At 41.5% G+C, this 22089-nt stretch overlaps 1 protein-coding gene and 1 long non-coding RNA gene across 2 annotated transcripts in view; one reads left to right on the top strand and one right to left on the bottom strand.

Moving 5' to 3' along the window:
- Window positions 1-329: 329 nt before the first annotated feature.
- Window positions 330-3048, bottom strand: LOC129839417 (homeobox protein MSH-C-like). Its single transcript, XM_055906854.1, has 2 exons — window positions 2500-3048; window positions 330-1880 (listed from the first exon to the last, which is right to left on the bottom strand). The coding sequence occupies exons 1-2, from the start codon at window positions 2933-2935 to the stop codon at window positions 1465-1467; spliced, it is 852 nt and encodes a 283-aa protein (XP_055762829.1). The 5' UTR covers window positions 2936-3048; the 3' UTR covers window positions 330-1464.
- Window positions 2596-22089, top strand: part of LOC129839420 (uncharacterized) — a 59475-nt gene continuing 39981 nt past the window's right edge. Inside the window, exons 1-2 of the long non-coding RNA XR_008757018.1 lie at window positions 2596-2722; window positions 6681-6837. This is a non-coding gene — a long non-coding RNA (uncharacterized LOC129839420). The remainder of the gene's footprint in view (window positions 2723-6680; window positions 6838-22089) is intronic.

Here is a 22089-nt window from a genome sequence, read left to right as displayed (position 1 = left end):
TTGTTAATAAACATATATAGCCTAAGGATATTGTTCGTTTAAACATTGCAAGTATCAAGAAAACTTTGCCAGTTTTTGTTGCAGAAATATACAATTCCAGTCGTCATAGATGAACGAACTATACAACTATTATTCAGAATAGATGGAGGTTAAATACTGAACCTTGAAATTAGAAATTGTTGTTACATTTCTAATGAAGAGAAAATTAGGAGAAAATGTAGGCCTACATTGGTTCCTGTCAAGACAATTTTCCCTTTCAATCTTGATGTTCACCGTGTGGTGTAATACGTGTAATCTGTATTCATTGACGAGACAAAAGCAATTCAACAGAAGTTTAAATTATAATGTTTATTTACCGAGCTCAGTTTTTACAGGTATGAGTGAATAATTAAAATAAGACCATGTATGTACACAGTACAGATACAGAGATATTTAATAAATATCAATATTCCTGCGCCTTCTTCCATCAGTTGCAGGACACGTGAACACTATTATTTACAATGATATTATTTATATTTCTTGAAAATAAAATCATTTTTTTTATCATACAAATATCCCATTTGTAATTGGTCTTAAGGCCTCATAGTAAAAAAAGTACAAATTGTTTATGCACATTTGTTTTCTAAAGTAATATTTCACTCCATGAAAAGAACCCGGATTTACAGAGCTTGCAACTGGAAAGAAATGCGGCAAATGTACACATGCATAATTCTGTTGGTCATGATTTTTGTATGCACGGACAATTGAATGTAAAAAATCGTCAATATTGAACAAATGAAACAAATTACAGACATTTTACAGTTCAAGTAAGCTTTTCGAGAGCTCAAAATAGGCCTAGTTGGTATTTTAAGGCACTTTCAATAAGGCTGTTTTAAGTACTTTTTCGTTGCATGGCGCACTGGGCTAAACATTACGCACGAGGATATTGACGTTGTCTAGGCCTGTTAAATTACATAAACTTAATGTTAATGCCCCCCTTTGTGTATAATCGAAATGGATACAAAAATGTATGGGTCTAGTGATCAATTACACACGCTGTTAGTTGCAAGTGGCAAACGGTTTGTGTTTTAAGGCCTCACGTGCATTAACAACTTGGCCATTGATAACTGCTCAACTATCAGAAATCGCTATCAGAAATATACAAAATAAGGCCTACAGGCCTTTGATATAAAATTATCTTGCAATCAACAATGTGGCCAACATTTGGCTAAGAATATCTAGGCATGAGAACATGTCCCACAAGTATTGGCCTATTTGACTTTGATGAGCGTATACAACATATATCTAAAAATGATCTCTGTCGTGTAGACAAATATAGGCCTATGGGCTTTCTGGGAAATGATGGCTTTCTGGACAAATATATCCATGTTCCAGACAGGGGGTAAAGTTAAGTGTTGCAACCATGTTTGAAGACATATATAAATGACATATGATTTTATCTCAAATGTAAATGCACAATCTAAGTCAAGACAAATAATACATTCCATAGGCGACAGGTCCACCGAAGAGTCCCGGAACAGGTAAAGTGGGCCTGGGGTAGGCGTTAGAATGTCCGTAGAGAGATGGAGAGCCCATGTGCGCTCCCAGGGGGAAAGGCAGAGCAAAGGCAGGTAGCATGGGTTTCGACGCCAGTTTGTACTTTTCCAACTCGGCCTCCTGAAGTCTCTTGGCTTTAGCCCTCCTGTTTTGGAACCAGATTTTGACCTGGGTCTCGGTCAAATTGAGGGAGTTGGAGAATTCGGCTCGCTCCGCAATGGAGAGGTACTGCTTTTGTCGGAACTTCCTTTCCAGAGCGAGCAGCTGGGAGGTAGTGAAGGGCGTTCGAGGTTTTCGGTTGTTTTTATGTTTCCTTAAAGGACATGGAGGTGGACTTAAGCTTCCTGGAGGGACAAATAAATTAAAATTATTGTTATCAAATGGAAAACTCAAGAACGGCTGACCCTTTAAAACAACACATTTCACTGCGCCTATGTGACAATAAATTAGTCATAATTAGTCTCACCAAACAAGGTATGCATTTAAGGACATTGCCATAAGGTTTATTCCTGCACCGTGACTTTTAATGGATAGGCCTACCAATTTCCCAATTCCAAAATAGGCCTATGACAAACTTCGGGAACATACAGGAGCGTTGTCCAATTGTGCACAGTTTAGACCGATCGGGCTACTCTGAAATAACATTGTATTATTAGACTGATATAGGGACATTTCGAGGCAAATTCTATAGATTGTTGGATAGACAGGCACGACCACAGTGATGACAACATATGTGAGGTAGGCGATCTATGATGACGATCTATTATGTGAGGTAATAACGATCTCATAAATACGATAACATCAATAATAGACTAATAATAGAAAAACTAGAAATAATACTACTGCTAATAACATGACTACTACTACTTTATTATTATTATAATAGACAAACAATATTGAATAGTTGGCCTAATTAGTTGACCAACATTTAGACAGCCAATAACTCTGGAAGCAGGGACTTACGAGGGGGAGTCGAGAAAGATGTTGTCTGGAACCAAGTGCTCTGGTCTTTCTCACAAAAATCTTGATTGTCGTCATTCTGACAGTCCGACACGCTCTGCGAGCTTTCCGGGGAAACTTTCCTCTCCACGTAAAAAGTCCTTGGAGAAAACTGTTCCGTGATCTGCACCGCCGCCGCCACAGGCTTCGGTTGAAGGAGACCCGAATCCGAGGAGGGAGAAGAATAGTAAGTCCTGCAGGTTGTTTTCTTGGAAATCAATGATTCGACGCTGAATGGAAGACTGCTCGTCTTACTTTTGTATCCTTTGTCGGTTGTCATATCTTTGGGTTGAAGTTCCTCACACTCCGTATCCGACACTTCTTTCTGGTGGAGTTTAATATCGTGGGACGGAGACCCCGGTAGGCCAACGGGATTCATCTCAAAGGGGTACGGGGCCATACACCTCCGCCTGGCCAGCTCAGGAAAATCGAATCGCGATCGAGAGTATAGCGTCTGGTGCTGTCCTCGCTGTCAGAATATTGCCCAGTAGCTCAACTCACTAGATGGGGTCGTCTATAAAAGGGCAGTAACTGTTCCCCTCTCCGCGCCGTCCAATCATCGTCTCAACTCGGCCTCGTGACGTTCCCATCGCTCCTTTCCTCCGTCCTCATTGGCCCTCTGCCTTCCAAGAGACATCAAGAGACCCTTTGAAAGCGACAAGAAGTTTTAATCATACAGACCCCGTGCGGAGCTGGTGCGTTGATAGCTCAAGGGGTTTTTGTCTCCGCCGAACACAAAGTAGACCAATTTTAGCGCAATTAACCAGTGGGGAGGCCTCATGAGTATTTACATCCATTAGTTGAGCACTTATTGGAACCTTTTAATTAATTAATTTCGCACCCGAGAACGCTGTGATAAGATGCAGAAGAATGCAAGGTTATAACGGGATCCTTCTAAAGTATTAAATAGGCTAAAATAAAATATGAGAAAGGACAAAAAATATGGAAATACACAAAGAAATTGAAACTCATTAGAATATTAAAAGTCATCTAAACATTTATGAACAGACATATTGAATAAATAAATCGATATGCTATGACTGTTGGTCACACAGCATTACGCCAATTTAAATGCTGTCATGGACTTTTTAAAGTTTACAATAGGCTCGGTTGAGAAGCAACAGGCGTTTTTTCTTCAGGTCAAACTATTTAATAAGCCAGACAAGTTGTGTTTTGGAAGGCGCCAGCCTCGGCGGGATCAAAAAGGAAGCTACCTCGGGGAGAAAAGGGTACGGTTAACTCCACTTAACCAATTGTACTCGAAATATTTCATAATCCAGTGCATAGCTGCAGGAATGAGGCACAACCACTGACATTAAAGACGGTTAGCCTGTTTCACTTTTTGGAAGAAGAGAACAAACAACTTGATCGGATGATAAGAGGGGCAGTATTTCAAAAATGCTTTTGAAAATGATATTTCCACAGAAATAATACACATCGAGCAACATTGAAATTAAAATGGTCAAATGAACAATGAGGAGTAAAAACTAAAATACAAAAGATCAGGTAAAAAAGACAATGCAATGAATATTGATTTCGATTTTTTAAATAAAGCCTGTTAATCTTTATAGCAAATATGGAATATTTGGCATTTGCCATCAAATACCTTCCACAAAGTAAAGTAAAAAACATACATTTAAAAAGGGACAATTAACAGCTTTATTTAAATGCTTTAAATATATGAAAAAAAATAAAACATTTACTTGACAGTTTCGAATATCTGTGGTGTCATGGCCTGATTTCATATGTGGTGACCTAGTTGTCTCCTATCACAAAACATTATTTGGTAGCACTTTAAAGTGGCAGCATAGGCCTTATGTGACCACATATTATTTTAACATTAATGCCTTTGATTGAAGTGCCACCAGCACGCAAAATAAGCTCTTAAAGTTTAGTCTCTCATTTCCTTCAGGAGCGTTGTAACATAAGGATTCTCTCAGACATTCTCTTTCACTAAAATCATCCCTTTGCCCCAGTGTCATTGACGTCAACTATCTTTCATGACGTGTATCATCCCAAAGCGTTGCCCTTCTGCACTCCCAACATGATACCATAGTAAATAACACCATATAATCCAAGATGGCCTCCCTGGCATGGCCAACCCCACCTATCTCAGGACCCCACTGAAAGCCTGTTTGACTGCCAACAGTCATCAGCAGGATCAAATACACAATTAAGACTTGGTAAAGTGCAAAATGGCCGCCTAGTAGGCCACAAGTGGGGGGTTTGTCTTAATTGAATTGCCTTAGCCCCATCGCTCTTAGGTTAATATTCTGGCAAGGAAGACACTTAGAGAGAGCGAGAGAGTGCACGGTCACTCCAATACACTGGAGACCCACTCAGCCCTCTCTGGATTGTCTTTGTTACTCTTCACACTTCAATTTACATCTTAGTTGGATTAAAGGGTGAATAATTCAATATTTGAATCTGGCCATTCATGAGAAGGCACGTGTGATTGGTTCACATTACTTGACCGCCAGTCAGTCATATTTGGTTTATGACCTTATGTGTCCTTAACTCCTTAAAGATGCACTCTCAAACTTTTTGTATAATTTCAGCCACTAGTTTTGAAAGGGGTGCTCACGAGCCAAAAGTGGTCCCCGTTTTTTGTGTGCTACGTCATCCAATGGTGTACTACCTCATCCATTTTGTGTGATATGTTACGAATGTAGCAATTTTTATGATATCATACGATTTTTGCAATTTGTGTGATATGTTACAAATCCAATTAGTGCAATATGATTTGAATTTGTTGTGCTTAAGATCCCGGAGTGGATCTTTAAGTCACACTATAAATGAACTTGTGTCACACATGAAGTGTAATTGGTCCACTTCATTTGACAATATTTGGGTTATGACCTTATATGACTTAGGTCAAATCACATGACTGTCATGGTTGGAAAACTTACCAAACTGACGTAGTTCTTTGGGCAATCAGGCTTTTTCTCAAAGCTACACAAGGACAGGAAAGATTGATTGATTGGTTAACTCAGCGAAATGACGTTGCCTCAAGCAGCACTGCAGATATTGCGATGAGCGAGATGCACGACTTCGCTTTTACACAAGGGTTCTTTGTAAGGCAAAGTGTTCTACCTAGAACCTTTAACATCCTAAGGAAGAAAGGAGTTTTTGATGATTCTTTGGAAGGCAAGAAGGGTTCTACATAGAACCATATATAATATTTCCCAGCATGCTCTGTTGAAGGGAGATTTTCATAATTGTTTGTTTTACTGTAATATTTGTGTTTTTGCATGTACATTGATTGGTTGATTCATTTTATGCTACACAAAGATAAATACCTTACAGTTTTCTAAACATCCAATCTGTTGGATTTATTGCACCCGTTACTGAGATGGTTGTTCCAGTTTAGATGATTTTGGTAGTCTCAGTATTCAATCTTCCCTACCCTAGCAGTCATTCTGAATGCAGGTTGCAGGTGATTAACAATTCCACTTGTTGGAAATCCTAACTCTGGCTGGATTCCAATAGGAATTACACCTCACTTTGCAAGCATAATGTGACTTGAAGGCCTGATGTGGCCTGTAAACCATGAGATTCCTAACACCACTGTGTTTGGGAGTAACTAGGCCCTCAAAGAAAGGCCTTATGATATATGTAATGTATTGTCATAAATAATAAAATTTTACGGCCGGTGGAACCATTCATCGAGGGTTCTAGGAAGAACCGTCCAAAGATAAACGGGTTCTCAGTAGAACCCTTCATAGACGTTCTAGGAAGAACCTTTCGATGATAAAGTGGTTCTTGGTAGAACCCTTCATAGAGGGTTGTAGGTGCAACCGTATACAAGGGGTTCTTTGAAGAGAAGGTTATTTGAGAATGTTATTTCATCCAGGACTAGGCTTAATCTGAGTTCGGGAAAATGACCCTAAGAGTTTTTGAGTCATTTCAAAGTGCCTGGATATCTAGGCTTCCAATCTCACATATCATTCAAATACATTTCAAATACCTGAATGAATAGTTACAATCATTTACACTCCTCCCAAATAAGTCTGTCATTATCAATATCTGAACCACTGTGACAGTTTATCATTTAAAAAAAATTCAAGCCCTAATTTGGGAGTCCACCCCTGCATTTTCATATCTAACAATCTGCCTCTCTGTCTCCTCTCTCTCTGACTCAACAGGCACTCTCCACAATCTCCCAGCCCAGCTGTTTTAGGTTTGAGATCCCAGCAACCATGTACCCTTCAGTCAATCTAATCTCCCAACTGTCGTGCTAGACGAGGATGAGAGGCGAATCATAGAGCAACACAAATCCATGCAGAGATTCACCCGATACAGGTACTACCCATAAATAAATCTACACGTGAATTTACACCAAGTTACAGTAAAACGTTCCCCCCTGATGTTCGGCCGGGGTCTTCGGTTTCAGACTTTCAGAGCCCTTCTCTCCTAGATCCCCAAAATGAATTTCTGTAACAGCATGCAGGCGAGTGAACTGTGTCAGATGTCATTACCGAGTTTGAAAGCAGATCTGTCCCCCAAGGTCGACACGTTCGATGGGAAACACTTTCCTTCAGCACCCGAAATGAAAACTTTGTCTCTGTCACAAATGGCACCCTATTCCCTATGCAGTGCTTTACTTCCACGTAGGGAATAGAGTGCCATTTAGGACTCTCATATGGGGCCTTTTCCAATATTCTCATGCTTCGATGGAACCACTCAGCCTGTTCGTAAAAGCATGGGCCAAGTTTGGGCAGCGAATTTAGACAATGTGAGAAGACTAAGTTAGATCATCTATATAAGGTTCATAATGAGTGGTATGGAAACCTATATAGTAGATGACCCCTAATCTAACTCCTAGCTCAATTAATAGGTTTTTACTGCTGAATGAAAGCGTGACTTAGGCCTATTTCTCTCACAGACAGTTGGAATGACCCCTGACCCTATATAATGACTAAGGAAACCCATAAAAGTAATTAAACACAATCAAAATCAAATTAGATTTCATGCGCAGTTGGATTTGTGTGTTAGACAAGGAAGGTACTTTAGCTGTATAGCTTGGAACCAGACAGAGAATTTGGGAATTCCAATCTAATACAGTGCACTCTGTAGACAGTGATTACATCCTTAGATGACTATATGATCACTAAGCAGTTGATCACTACAACCGCATCCGCCGTAAGCATTGTGCACTGTACAGCAAAGCTAAATTCTCTGTCAGAAGGAACCCGGGGTGAAAGGTGCAGAGCTGAGCTCTCCACCAGTGAACTGTGAATTCCCTGTTGTAGGGGTGTCTTTGCCGTGGTGAGGCCCTGCACAGTGACAAACAAACCGATCATTTAGAAAGTGAGGGACAACTGGAACCCAATACGTGTGAGATGGGCTTAAGAGACAGAAACACAATGGCTGATGGGTAATGAAACAGAGTGAGATGGACACACTTGCAGACACCGCACAGGATGGTGGGGCGAGGGGACACATTCGTTGGCCATCGCCATCCAATCACGCCACTCTCTCACCGCTCTGCTCTCACAGTCTGTATCTGAGTCTGTATGAGGAGAGAAGTGGAGAATCAGCCGTCCAGAATGGTGTGGATTCTGATCATGAAAATTAAATACACACTAGAGAGGGATTTTGGGGGTGGATTTGCCAAAGCCAGTTACTTAGTCTTCAGTTTTATCAATTCTTATTACGTGTCAGAGATAGGGACCGAGAACTGCATGGCTTAAACGGTACGTGAGCAGAATTGAGAGGCATCCTCATACATTTCACATAACTATGAGAAAATATTTTGAGTGTATTTTATCTTAAAAGTTCCTTGCCTTGCTTCATTTGCATCCATCTTCATTTAACTCTAACATCAGGAAACCAGGCAAGAGCTCTCTCCCATTTAAATTAAAGTGGTTTAAATAGCATTGCCTTGGGTTGCAGGGTATCCGTGTAAAATCTCTTGACCTTTCATTTGACTTAACAAGTCGAATCTATCCACATCAGACTGGCTTCAAGCTTGCAGTTAAATGCTGGTTAACATTTTTATGCCAAAGCCACTTCCCTCCTTGTAGCAACAGTGGCATCAGTCAGTGAGAACTGGTCCTGTTCGCTGAATGCATGCTGGGTAATAAGAGAAATGTGTTGCAGAATGCACAAAAGTGAACTGGACTTGTCTGTCTTTTCTACCATTACTTCTATGACATTTTTGAGCACCATAAATTAAATGAGCCAGTGAATCATTTTAGGCTCTATACAGCACCATTTGATCTAGCAGTGTACAACAACAATGAGAACAGTACTACTGCTACTCCAACTACACATGAACTATAATGAATAACAACACTATAATAACTGAAATATGAATGTTGATGATGAAGATGAGTCTTTAATGTAAGAAATTACTTTCTGGTTATCATTTGTCATTCCATCCTAACGGCCCTTTACACAAAACAAAACAGATTCTGTAGCGTGCCTTGAGAGAGAGAGGGAGGGCATTACACACAGTTGCCAACAGAAAGCGTCTAAGGTAGTGGTACACCTCAAGAGGTGACAATGCAATTAACCATTTTCATTTGACCTCCGCGTTCGTCGGCCATAGAAATCAGCATTCTTGAGGAAAGTCTGGAGACAATGCGAGTGGGCGAGCGAGGTTTGGGAATACAGGGGACAAAAGAACTTAGTGTGACTACTTTGAGGTTACAAAGGCAACCAAAGAATGTCACCACAAACTCCTACTATCTTCTTAGCCAAAGTTGTGATGCATTATATTTGAGAAAACCCTAGGCAGCAGCCTCAATTTTCTCTTCACTCTTGGCCGGCATTTCAAGCCGGGGCCAAACCAGAAACTATTGCATGAATTACAGCAATTTAGTATACAGTATATGATATAAAAACGCTATTTTCACATAATAAAAACAGATTGGCTGAAATATGGGCTGTGAGTGAGAAAAGGGTAGAATCAAAAAGATGTGTTGCAACCGTCCTTCTGGGGGTTTTGTAGGTAAAATATGAAAAAAAGGTGTGTGTGTTGGGTGTGTGTTTGCGCGAGTGTGTGTTTTGGTCAAAGTATGTGTGTGTGTGTGTGTGTTTGGGTGATATAAGTAGGTTATCAAAGCAGCGTTTGTTTTATCCTGATCCTGAAGCCTTGTTATGTGTGTGTCGTCACACTTTGTCAGACCAAAGAACTTGTGACAGCATATCCAACCCATCTGGTTCCACTGAATATCAGATGGATATTCATGGCTGTTTACAGCCTCATAGAGATTGTTTTTATCAATGAAAACCTAAATATTCTCTAATTATGTTATGTTGTTATATTATATGAGTAAAAAGATACACCAATTAAACATCTTATCAAACCAATGAATAATCGCAATTAAAAAATTGTGTGATTTGAATCAAAAATGTTCAAAAAGGTCATTTTTGTAATTTTCTTATTGAACGTCTCATGCCCTGACACCAAATGAGTTTTGTGATAACCCTTGTCACGAGAAAGATAGTAGACACTGTTGAGTAATGTTCCCATAGGTCATATTCTGACTATGACGCTATTTATAATATGATGCTACAGTGTCTTGAAACAAATGCCCCTTTTGTAATGTTTTCAAAGAAAATAGCGGAATGAGACTTTATACCAATACGTGATAAACTTCATGCCAGATAGGTCATCAATATTACTAAACCCATCCTTTTCACCTTTTGCAAGGTCGGTTGTTTTAATCAATTTCGTTCACTTTTAAGTGAGTATCTATAGTAGAGATATTTTGATCAGATCAATGTTTTTTACCCTAGGGCCAACTGTATATTTCACATAGGGTCGTGTGTATATTTCACATAGGGTCGTGTGTATATTTCACATAGGGTCGTGTATATATTTTACATAGGGTCGTGTGTATATTTCACATAGGGTCGTGTGTATATTTCACATAGGGTCGTGTGTATATTTCACATAGGGTCGTGTGTATATTTCACATAGGGTCGTGTGTATATTCCACATAGGATCGTCTGTATATTTCACATAGGGTCGTGTGTATACTTCACATAGGGTCATGTGTATATTTCACATAGGGTCGTGTGTATATTTCACATAGGCTCGTGTGTATATTTCACATAGGGTCGTGTGTATATTTCACATAGGGTCGTGTGTATATTTCACATAGGGTCGTGTGTATATTTCACATAGGGTCGTGTGTATATTTCACATAGGGTCGTGTGTATATTTCACATAGGGTCATGTGTATATTTCACATAGGGTCATGTGTATATTTCACATAGGGTCGTGTGTATATTTCACATAGGCTCGTGTGTATATTTCACATAGGGTCGTGTGTATATTTCACATAGGGTCGTGTGTATATTTCACATAGGGTCGTGTATATATTTCACATAGGGTCGTGTGTATATTTCACATAGGGTCATGTGTATATTTCACATAGGGTCATGTGTATATTTCACATAGGGTCGTGTGTATATTTCACATAGGCTCGTGTGTATATTTCACATAGGGTCATGTGTATATTTCACATAGGCTCGTGTGTATATTTCACATAGGGTCGTGTGTATATTTCACATAGGCTCGTGTGTATATTTCACATAGGGTCGTGTGTATATTTCACATAGGGTCATGTGTATTATTCACAGTGTCATTGTGACTTTTCAAAAACCACACTCCACATCTCCAATTTAAAGAGTTCCCAATTGGTTCTTCACTATCGCCCTTGATCCTGCCGTATTGCACTTGTTTGATACTATAGTACTAATAATGTTATTACAAGCAGTAAAGGTCAGGACAAATAGTGTGCTCTTGAGCCATCTTGAGATTACAATTTCAAAGTCCTCCCCATGAAAAAGCCCCAACAATGAAATGGGCTGGCAGAGTTAAAAGGCCCTTTCAATAAACAATCATGGGTTGCTTTTCAATGGGACTCACTGGAACCAAGTGAGCAGTGGGATTGGCTTTGAAAAGATGGAGCGATGAAGAGAGGAAGGGGGGAATTGTGGGTTGTGACTGCGGAGTCGAGAATTTAAGAAGATGCCTCCCGAGTGTCTAGCTAATACAAACAATCTGATACAGGTGCACACATTTAATTTAGCAGCTCACTTAGTCATATTTCTCCTTCTCCCCCCTCTCTCTCTTTCTCTCCATCTCTTTCTCTTTCTCCGTTTTCTCCTCAAACTTAGCACTTATTTAGCCCTCCCTCCCTCCATCCTTCTCTCCCTCTCTCTGAACAGAGGGTGGACAGGAAAGTAGGATGGGGGGGTCTTCTTTTTGTGCTATTGCTTAATGAGCTGGAAAATACAATTGCACTTTTCTGACTGTGAAGAGAGATCGCCTGGAGGCCCTTCTAAATTAGCCGTGGTAGGAAGGAGGAGGAATCCTGGAGCCCAGGAGCCTGGAGGGGATAGAGGCTTGCTGAGCGGCTCGAATAGGGAGATGCCGGAGGGGGGGGGGGTATGGAGCAATCCTGTTAGGGAGGGGGGACATGGAGGGTGGAGGAATTGCTGTTGTATATTTTGGATTTCTGGATCGGCTTGATCGAACAGCAGACTTGTTGCAGCGTCAAGCGCTCTTGGAGACTCATACAGTTATAGCAATACCTCAAATCAAGTCCCATTTTATTGGTCACATGGTTAGCAGATGTTCTTGCGAGTGTAGCGAAATGCCTGTGCTTCCTGCACTACAGGTAGCTATTCAATAATATGTCAGGAAAAGTGACATTAGCTACTGTATGTGTTAATATGTCAAGAAAAGTCTCATATTAGGTTTTTGCGATACTATTGCATATCAGAATTGGATGGATCAACCCCCCCATGCAGAGCAAACCAATAACTTATTATAACCTTTATATAGCCTATAGCTTTTATTGACTCACTATTTCACTCATCATTCCATTGAATTTCCTATTCTTCCTCAGTTCTATAATGTCAATAGAGGGGAAAAGTCCTCACAGTGCATATGCCTCCTCTATACCATTATACTATATGCCCCTGGGTGCTCTTTTGACCGCTACGCTAGGCATCTGCTGCCTATGGGACCCCTATGGCCCTGCATGCCTATATCTGCATTCTAATGCCCCTGTCCTGCTGGGTTGGTAGCTTTAGCTATGTAATTGATGGCTTCCACACTTCGGGACCCAGGCCCTTAGTCTCTCTCTCTCTCTCTCTCTCTCTCTCTCTCTCTCTCTCTCTCTCTCTCTCTCTCTCTCTCTCTCTCTCTCTCTCTCTCTCTCTCTCTCTCTCTCTCTCTCTCTCTCTCTCTCTCTCTCTCTCTCTCTCGTGTTGTTGCTTTATCTCTGCTGTTTTGGTTGGGGGTCTTTGACTGAATTGACTTCATTCATTGTCCTTTTATTCATAGAGAAATTATGAGAGAGACAGACAGACAGACAGACACACAGAGAGAGTGTGTGTGTGTGAGAGAGAGAGAGTGACTTCACTTTGACAACAAAGAAAGAGAGTCGCTGCCACTGCCGATATTTAGTGAACTCCAAAGGGAACGTTTTCATTCTCCTCATTCTCATTCTGCAAGTTTGGCACATGCCTTCTGTTACTAAGTGGCGAGGGCCATTGAAAGGGGGGCCTACATTTCCCTATTCTCCTCTCCCACTAGGTGCCATAGACTTACAGCCCTGGCAGCTGCTAAGCCTCTTTATACGACTATAGAGGCCTCTCTGCAGGTGAGCTAAGCCTGCCAAAGAAGCAGCCTCACAGCCTCTCCAGTCCGCTCAATGGGGCTCAATGGGACTTTTCATTTGGGGGGGGCTGAGTTGACTTCGTATGTGCTGCTATGGTATATTGGGACATTCGGAATGCCTTCAGTTCATGAAGGAGGTTCCGCCGCTCGAGAAACATGTAACTCACGGAGGTGGAGGTACGAAGCCATGCCTGAATTTGTTTTGTTTTGCCTTTTGACAGGCGCCAAACGCTGGCACCATCCTCCTCTTTTCCGTCTTCCCTTCAGTTTCTTCTCTTCTTTTCTTCTCTCAGTCAGTGGCATTACTTTATTTTCTTTCCTCCCGTACTTCTCCTTCTTCTCCTTTCTCCCTGTGATGCAAGCTGGGAGCTGTTGCACATTACTCCAGAGGTGTGGTGCCTCTCTCTTCTTCTTCCCCTCAAAGGGCTTCACTGTTTCCCCAAACTGCCTCCTAGCTGGGCTATCTATTCATTTAGTTACTTAAGTGTAATTGCTCCCCTTTGAAGCCTCAGAGAGGCAAATCATTTGCCGTGCCCCGGGGCCAGAAATGGTCAGTGATCCTTGGACCCCTCAGCCCCCCCATTGGGCCCCCGTCGGCTCGAGAGCATCGGATACACACGCAGGCACACACACACACATACACACACACCGCGAGAGGCCAGCTCCCATACGGTGATGGAATAACACAGCCAGTGCCCGCTCAATTTCACCTCTCCTTTTCATCCTCTTTTTATTATTTTGAAACACTTTTTTATTAACAACAGCTTTTCTCCTCTCGTCTCTCACACTGCGGCGCCGCCGGGAGGAGGAGGAGAGGAGGATGAGAGGGAGGGGTGCGAGGATGTCGGTCGGAGGTGTCCCTGAAAATGTTTGTATGTGGTGAGGCGCAGTCACAGCTAAAGTCACCCCCCCCCCCCCATCAATAGCTACAGGTCAAGGAGGCATTGAGAAAACAGCCCCCACACACATCTCCCTCCCACCCCCCCGCGGTTCACACTGCTACAGAGGGGACTCATGTTTCTTATGACAGGCCATCTAGACCTCAGGGCACACAGTGAGAGAAAAGGATTCCTTGGACCGGATTGGTCGATTACCAGGCAGCCGCAGCAACTTTTCCACCGGTGGTTCCTATCTACCGGTATCAATGTTTATTTTTTATTGAACTTTTATTTAACTAGGCAAGTCAGTTAAGAACAAATTCTTATTTACAATGATGGCCTTCCCTGGCCAAACCCTGACCCGTACGACGCTGTGCCAATTGTGAGCCGCCCTATGCGATTCCCAATGTGTATTGCCAGAGTGGGGATAATGCATTTGATTTGAGGTAAAATGCTCTTCCTTTGGTCTATAGTGTAAACAGGATATAGGCGAAAGAAGATAGAACTAGCAAACTACACAGAGAGGCCATTTAAAACTACCACATTCTCACAGTAATTGTCTAAACTAACTACACTGACGTTGTAATCTCATAATAAGGTAATAACCTGAGTAAAACTGTGTACTACTAAAACTGTGTAACTATTACCAGGGTGGGGTCCCCAAAATCCCTAAAAAGAGTTAAAAATGACAGTCAAGGACAGGAGCAGACATTTTCTTATACAAACAGAATAGCCTACCAGGACTAGCTTACACACCATATATTCAAGAAGACTGCTGAAAAGTTAATCATAAAATAATAATCCAAATTGAAAATTGCGCAGTTCCTTTCCAAGGAAAAGTAGAAAAAATACAACTTCAAAAAAGCGTAGTTCCCCTTTAAAGTTGCCATTGCGAAGGGGAGCCAAATCAATGTGGACGGCCGGCCGTTAAAGCCAACCTGGTTATGAATGCTGCATTTGAACTTATACTATTTTGACTTTGAGGTTTTTAAGAGAGAAGCGTTCCCCGCAGTCACGCCAGCTGGTAACAATTCTTAGACATATCATGAGCTTCTCTCTGCCAAACGACATACCTTTGGGCTATGTTTTCAGTGGACTATAAAAGCCAATAATATTGATCTAGTTGATCAGATATCAGTCAGTCCGGTCCTGCACAGTTTATATAAGACACCCTTTAAGGTTTAAAGTGCCGGGACAGGAGTTTTTCAGGTTTTCTTAGGAGAGCACTATTTTATTTTCAATATCGACGGTCGGCATGGTGCTTGCTCACATTACTTGTTTGACTTGTATATTGGGACTCAGTCGAATAAGCCTAAGCAGCCAAGATGGTTGAGCTGTGGAGTTTAGCTCCCACATTGCATCTACATATGGTTTGTGGTACTTAAAAATACATATTACTATAAGTATGTGGTAGTCCACAGAGAAAGACAGAGGATGTGTCCCAAATGGCACCCTATTCCCTACATAGTGCACTACTTTTGACCATGGCCTGTATAGGGAATAGGGAGCCATTTGGGATTCCGACTATGCGAGTATGTGCTGCATGAGAGAATGGAGAGAATCATGGTGGAACCACTTATGCGTGTGTGTGTGTGTGTGTAAAGAAGACACAGTAGCAGACTTACCGCCGTGACGCCACTGTACATCCCTAGTGGTCTGACCGGAAGTTCTGCCGACTCATTGGTGACCTTGAACTAGAATGGAACCTTCCACGTCTAAAGGTTTTCCCATTTAGGAAACCTTAGGGGACGGTTAATATGTTTCATATACAAATGTCTAAGGGTATGGTGTGTAATATTTGTGTCAGATGACGTTATGGTTGATATGCACAGACACATCTATGTATGTGCAAGTGTATACAAACACACACACACACACACACACACACACACACACACACACACACACACACACACACACACACACACACACACACACACACACACACACACACACACACACACACACACACACACACACACACACACACACACACACACACACACACACACACACACACTCTCTAGTCTTGTGTGTGCCATCTGTTGTATTTCTGTTGTTTTACTCAACCATGATGGTCAAATAATGTAAGTGGCGTAAAACACAACCCCAACAAGGTAAGATGACCGAGGACATTAACCAAGGTTTTGTGTGTGTGTCTATTTCTGCATTGTGTGTCTGAGTGCGTTTCTACCAGATCGCATGTATGCCCAAATGGAGGCCTGCTGTGTGAAATTACTGCATTAATGGCACTACACACTTTTGTTGCAGGAAATCGGACAGCCGCACTGTAACTGCTAAAACGGTGATAAAAACCAACCCAAATCGCATCATGATGTCGGGGGCAATTTAACCCTTCATCAGAGCAAACCAACTCTCAAATGACGCAAATGGATTTATTGGCTAGTTATGAGACACTTACGAGTCTACACCTAGTCCTCTCAGTGCTACGTGGGCTTGTCTGTTCTGTTGTAAAAAGACGCTAAAAATAAAACGACTCAAACCCGACCAGAAGTCTCTAATAAAGTCTAATTAAAGAACGTTATATTACCATGGCAATTTGCTTGTCTAAAGAGATCATTACGTGGGCTTTTTATTTTTTTTTATATATGTTTAATTGAGAAACAAACTGTATGTAATGAGACGTAATGAGACTGGGGCTATGTCTGGCTGAGAATGGCCTGTTAGCTAACTCTTAAGGTGTGATGATATGTCAATAAGTCCTTCGAGACATCTGTTGTAGATGTGGTAGACATATTAGGACATCGACACTTGTTTTTCACTTGCGGGTCTAACACGGGTTTTGTCCGGAGTGGTAGAGAACATCCATGGCATTCATATAATTCTGTGGTGTGTTATGTCGTTGACTTTGTGTGTATGGTCTGTAGCCACTAATGAATGAGACAGAGGGTCCCACTCCAGAGATCCATATCTTCCCCTGGGGTGTTGCCGGGCTGTGTACACGACCACTTAGAACAAGTCTCTGGACACTGACGAGTGTCAACTATCTGTGTGTGTGTGTATATCTGTCTGTGTGTGTGTGTTTGTGTATGCGTGCGTATGTTTCTCTTTTATAACAAGTCTCCAGACACGGCCGGGTGTCAGCAGCAGAGCCACGCGGCCTGGCTCCGGATGGCCCGACAGTATGCAAAACGGCACCCTGGGAGAATCAGCTCTTTCAAGTCCAATTACCCGGTGGAGCCAGTTATTTCAAAGGCCATCAGTAGAAGATGTCGGTTCCGATAAGGACGCGGACACATGTGTTCCATCACACTAATTCAAACAGGGTTTCTCAACCCCAACCACAACTTTAAAACCCGGACAAAACCTTCAACCAGCCTCGAGCAATTTGACAAAAACGAACTGATTTAGCAAGGGACATAACTGTATTCAAAATAATATTTAAATAAATTCTAACAGTGCATACAAATATTTGTATGGAATATATTTCCTTTAAAAAAATATACGATTACAGCAGGATGTGAGTTTGAGAAAGAGTCTCGATATTGTTTTACTGGACATCATTGTGCCTTTGAGGACGAACTGGTGAAGTGAAGTCTTTAAAGAATTATCCTGGCGATGGCTTTCCAAAACCTCCAGAAATCTGATTACAGGTCTGTGAGAGCAACAAACAATGGCGTGGCAAGCCTGTCTCTGAACTGTATGTCTCGGGCCAAGTCTTGCTCTCTGCTCTGTTTTCTTCCTCTCAGATCTGAAGTGAAGGAGAAGAGCATAATTCATGTTGTTTTTACTGGAAACATACTGTACAAATTTACAGTCAGAAAGACAGAGGGAAAAAGGAAAGTTACAAGTAGGAAACCCCCTCTAACACAACTGTGGTTTGGGCCAATGTAAACAATGTGTTTTATAGAATCCCTTTTACTAAAGACCAGGGAAAAGCAAGAGACAGTGAAACTCCAGCTTTTACAGGGAACTCCTGTTCTTTATGCTTGATGGGAAACCTATGAAGACAATCTAGAAATATGGGCCTTTGTAAGTAATTTCATAAGGTTTTTGTATGGATGTGAGTATATGTATTTTTTTTAAATGATTGATGATTATTGATTATTGATGATGACATTTCTCTTCACATCCTATGACAGGTATATGACTCCATATTTTAGGTCTAAAACCACGGACAGTCTAAGTTACTGTAAAGAAGTTGCTCTGGATGTTCTCTACTGATCTGTAGGATGTATTTAGCGTTTACAATTCATTTTTTAGGCAGTATTATTAGCTCCCTGGAGGTGAGCCGTCTTCTCGATCCTTCCTCTTTAATGTTAAATCATCTGGACATTGAAGTATTTTGGTGAGTTACAAGACATGACATCTCGGGAAACATACAACCAAGGTCAAAGATGGAGCTCGTTAAAGGGATTGCACACAGCCACAAATTCAGCGGGATCAAAAAAATGTTTAGTTAACTTAAACTTCAGTCATGGGGAAATTCAGCTTTGTAAGTAACCCGCCCCCGAGGAGACAAAGAGAGTGCTGTGGTAGGCTGAGTGGTAGTGCTCCCCTGTCCCTTTGTGTTCATCACGGCGGGGACGTTTTGTTTGTTATCCACAATGGTTTAACAAGCACCACAAGCAATGTCTGGATCACACAAGCTTAGAAGAGGATATATAATGATAAGAGGTAAAACATCAAAATAACCACATACTGTAATGTCCTTTTAAAGTCTTTGTGATGTTAGATCAAGACCATATTTCGGTGAAGGTCAGATGTAATTAAAAAGTATTGCATGCAACAGTTTAGTCATGGGACAAAGTTTCCTTCTATAGTACTGTACCTTAAAATGTGGAATACTGAATATTCTAAAAAGGCATGTAAAAGAAAAAACACAGATCTTATGGTCTTTGATCATCATAATCATCCACTTTTGAATCTGAATTTGTTTCTGAATGTCTAAAAGATTGCAGATTTAGAGATACCTGTACACTCTTAAAAAAGGGGTTCCAAAAGGGATTTTCGACTGTCCCCAAAGGATAACACTTTTTGATTCCAGCTAAAACCATTTTGGTTCCAGGTAGAACTCTTTTGGGTTCCATGTAGAACCCTCTTTGTAATGGGTTCTAAATGGAACTCAAAAGGGTTGTTCCTAGAACCAAAAGGGCAGATAGCACTTTTTTTTCTAAGAGTGTAGTCATCAAACACACATCTGTACATTACATTCACACGCACACGCACACGCACACACACACACACACACACACACACACACACACACACACACACACACACACACACACACACACACACACACACACACACACACACACACACACACACACACACACACACACACACACACCCACACACACACACACACACACACACACACACACACACACACACCATATGATTCAGGTGTGTTCTGATCTCCAGAGCTCTCAGCTCTTTCCCTCTCAAGTTGAATCTCCATTGTGGAGTGATGGTTACTGTTATGCTCCGTTTGCGTAACGTCACAGCAAAACAACAATTTGCAACTCCGACCGAGAACAAAAGAGCTCATAATAAAAGTTTGCGACTTAAAACAATGAACACATTTTTTGTGAAAGTGAATATAAAGAAACCAAGCAACTTTGTTTCGGCAAAGTGGAATTCTTGGTCGTAATTGTAGAGCTGAAACCAACAAACAGAATGATAATAGGTCAGTGGCTTAAGCATGCGGAACAGTGACGGAAAAATGATACCAAACTGAAATAAGATGTTATGCTTACACAAACATTTATTGCAATAGTTTTAATGAATGTTTCCCTGCCCGTTGCATATTTTCTACATTCTACATTCATCTAACAGTGTAGATTTGTTCTAATCCAATTACCATCATCATGCCAGTCTCTAAATATAAAATACCGTTTTACCATCACACACAGTGTAGAGGTGCTGTGATCTGGAAATAACTACAGCTAACCCTAACCAGGAAGTCAACAGGAAGAGCCCTAAACCATGACTGGGAATTCTGAGATTTAATTGGCCAGCCTGACTGCAGGAATTTTGGTGTGGCAAACTAATTGACTTAGAATTCCCTGGTGCTTTATCAACACAGGGAAGTGTGTGTGTGTGTGTGTGTGTGTGTGTGTGTGTGTGTGTGTGTGTGTTGGGGGCATCTGTGTGTGTCTGCGTGTGTGTATGTGTGTGAAATGCCACCGGGCCGATAACTAGCCACCTCTAGTAAACCAATCTATTACCAACGGGCAATTTGAAACACATGTTATTGGCTATTTTACGACAGGTTCCCCCTTTAAGTGATATATTCCTGTATGTACCACAGGCATTGGAGTCATCTCGGTGCCAAATTACTCACTTTCTGATTGATTACTTGTTATGTATTAAAGGAACAGTTCAGTGAAATTATGTATTTATATATTTTGCTTACCTTGAAAGCAGTTTATTGAGTGACAAATCCACACTTTCTACTTGTTTAAGGGCAAGGAAACAAATATCTAAATATGTCATATTGCTGAACTATAGAAGCAGTAGTAGAGTCTCTTTCGTCATAGGCTAAGTGGAGGGAGTGTGTATTCATTCATTGCACTCTTAACAGTTATGATTTTAACTGCCATTCATATGTGAGAAAAAGAAGACATTTGTCAAATTAAATGATTGAATTTGATTTTCAGGTGAGATTTACACTTCTAAATAATCAAAACCACCTGGCAATTAACCTAATGATGGAATATATCACATCCAATTAAAGAGCCTCCTGCTTGTCAATCACACCTTCTGTGCACTCGTTAAACAGAAAAACACAGTCAGATAATGATCGTTTTAAGAGACATGTTTCTTTCTTCCTCGGCAGCTTATCTGATGGACTGCTACTCATTTCAGCCAGTCAGGCAATGACAGGTCCTGTGGATAGATAAACCCCTTTAACTCTTTAAGGCAAAGGGCCAGGGTCACCCTTAACCTCTGGAATCTATTGCCGCCTGACTCCCTGACTCTCTCTTGTGCAACTGACTGATAAATGGATTCTAATGGAATGGCAGATTCTGGATGGGAACGTCAGACTCCAGAGTGTTTTTCCCATGTAGGACGCCCCGCAGAAAGATCAAGACCATTTTCACACACAAGCATACGCACACACACACATACACACACACATACACACATACAACACACAACACACCCCAAAGGCCCTTCTACTGTAATCCCCAAGAGAAGGTTATCTCCTCTCTCCGCTCTCCACTCCGTCAGAAAAACTCCAGCCCAGCCAGCAGCTTTCTCCTCTGCTTTGCGGTCAGTGTCTTTAACCCCAGATGATAACACTTAGGCTGGCCATAAAGAATAGGCCTCCCTAAAGTGATCCATTAGCGATCCTATTCCCCCAGAGTGGGGCCTGGGCCCGGTGTCTACTGAAACAAGCCAGGAAGCCTTGAAGGAAAACAGCATGGCAGACAAGTACTGAGATCAAAGACTCCAAAGACGAAGGCTACCTCCCCCCACCTCCTCCGCCCTCCTCCTTTCCCTCTCTCTCTCACGTCAGTCTCCTCAGACATAATCCTGTCTTCCTCCCCAATGTTTTCAATTAAGGCCCTCCTCTGAAAATGTTTCAGATTGTAACGTTATCAATTAGTCAGCGACTCCAGCGAGGTTATTTAATGGTCCCGGGAGCTGGGAGTTTTGATTTAGAGACTGTCAGGGAGATGTAAGGGAAAGATGTCCTGCTCTTAGCTCCAGGCAGTCTGATAAAGCTATGGGTTTGATGTTCCATAGGAATGTACTGTAGCTGGAGGCCAAACCTTGTGTATTCCACGTTCTGTGGTTTGGTACCATATACTAATGAGGAGACCGATAAATTTAAACGCAAAGGTTTGCGAGCATTTTTTCCCAAGTACTTTAACCCTTTACACTTGTGGGAATTGGCCTATATGGATAGGACTAAATTGAAATGCTTCTTACAGAGGAAATATGAAAAGCACATGCATAACCATGGTAGCAATTGAAAGGGAACAGTTTGGAGATAATGTGAAAATGATGAGACCAAAGGTGAGCACACAACATTTCACCTGACACAAGACTGAATCC

This window comes from Salvelinus fontinalis, chromosome 40, assembly GCF_029448725.1.
Source record: "Salvelinus fontinalis isolate EN_2023a chromosome 40, ASM2944872v1, whole genome shotgun sequence".
Lineage (NCBI taxonomy): Eukaryota > Metazoa > Chordata > Actinopteri > Salmoniformes > Salmonidae > Salvelinus > Salvelinus fontinalis.
Note: the sequence above shows the minus strand (reverse complement) of the source record. Positions and strands in the feature narration are given on the sequence as shown.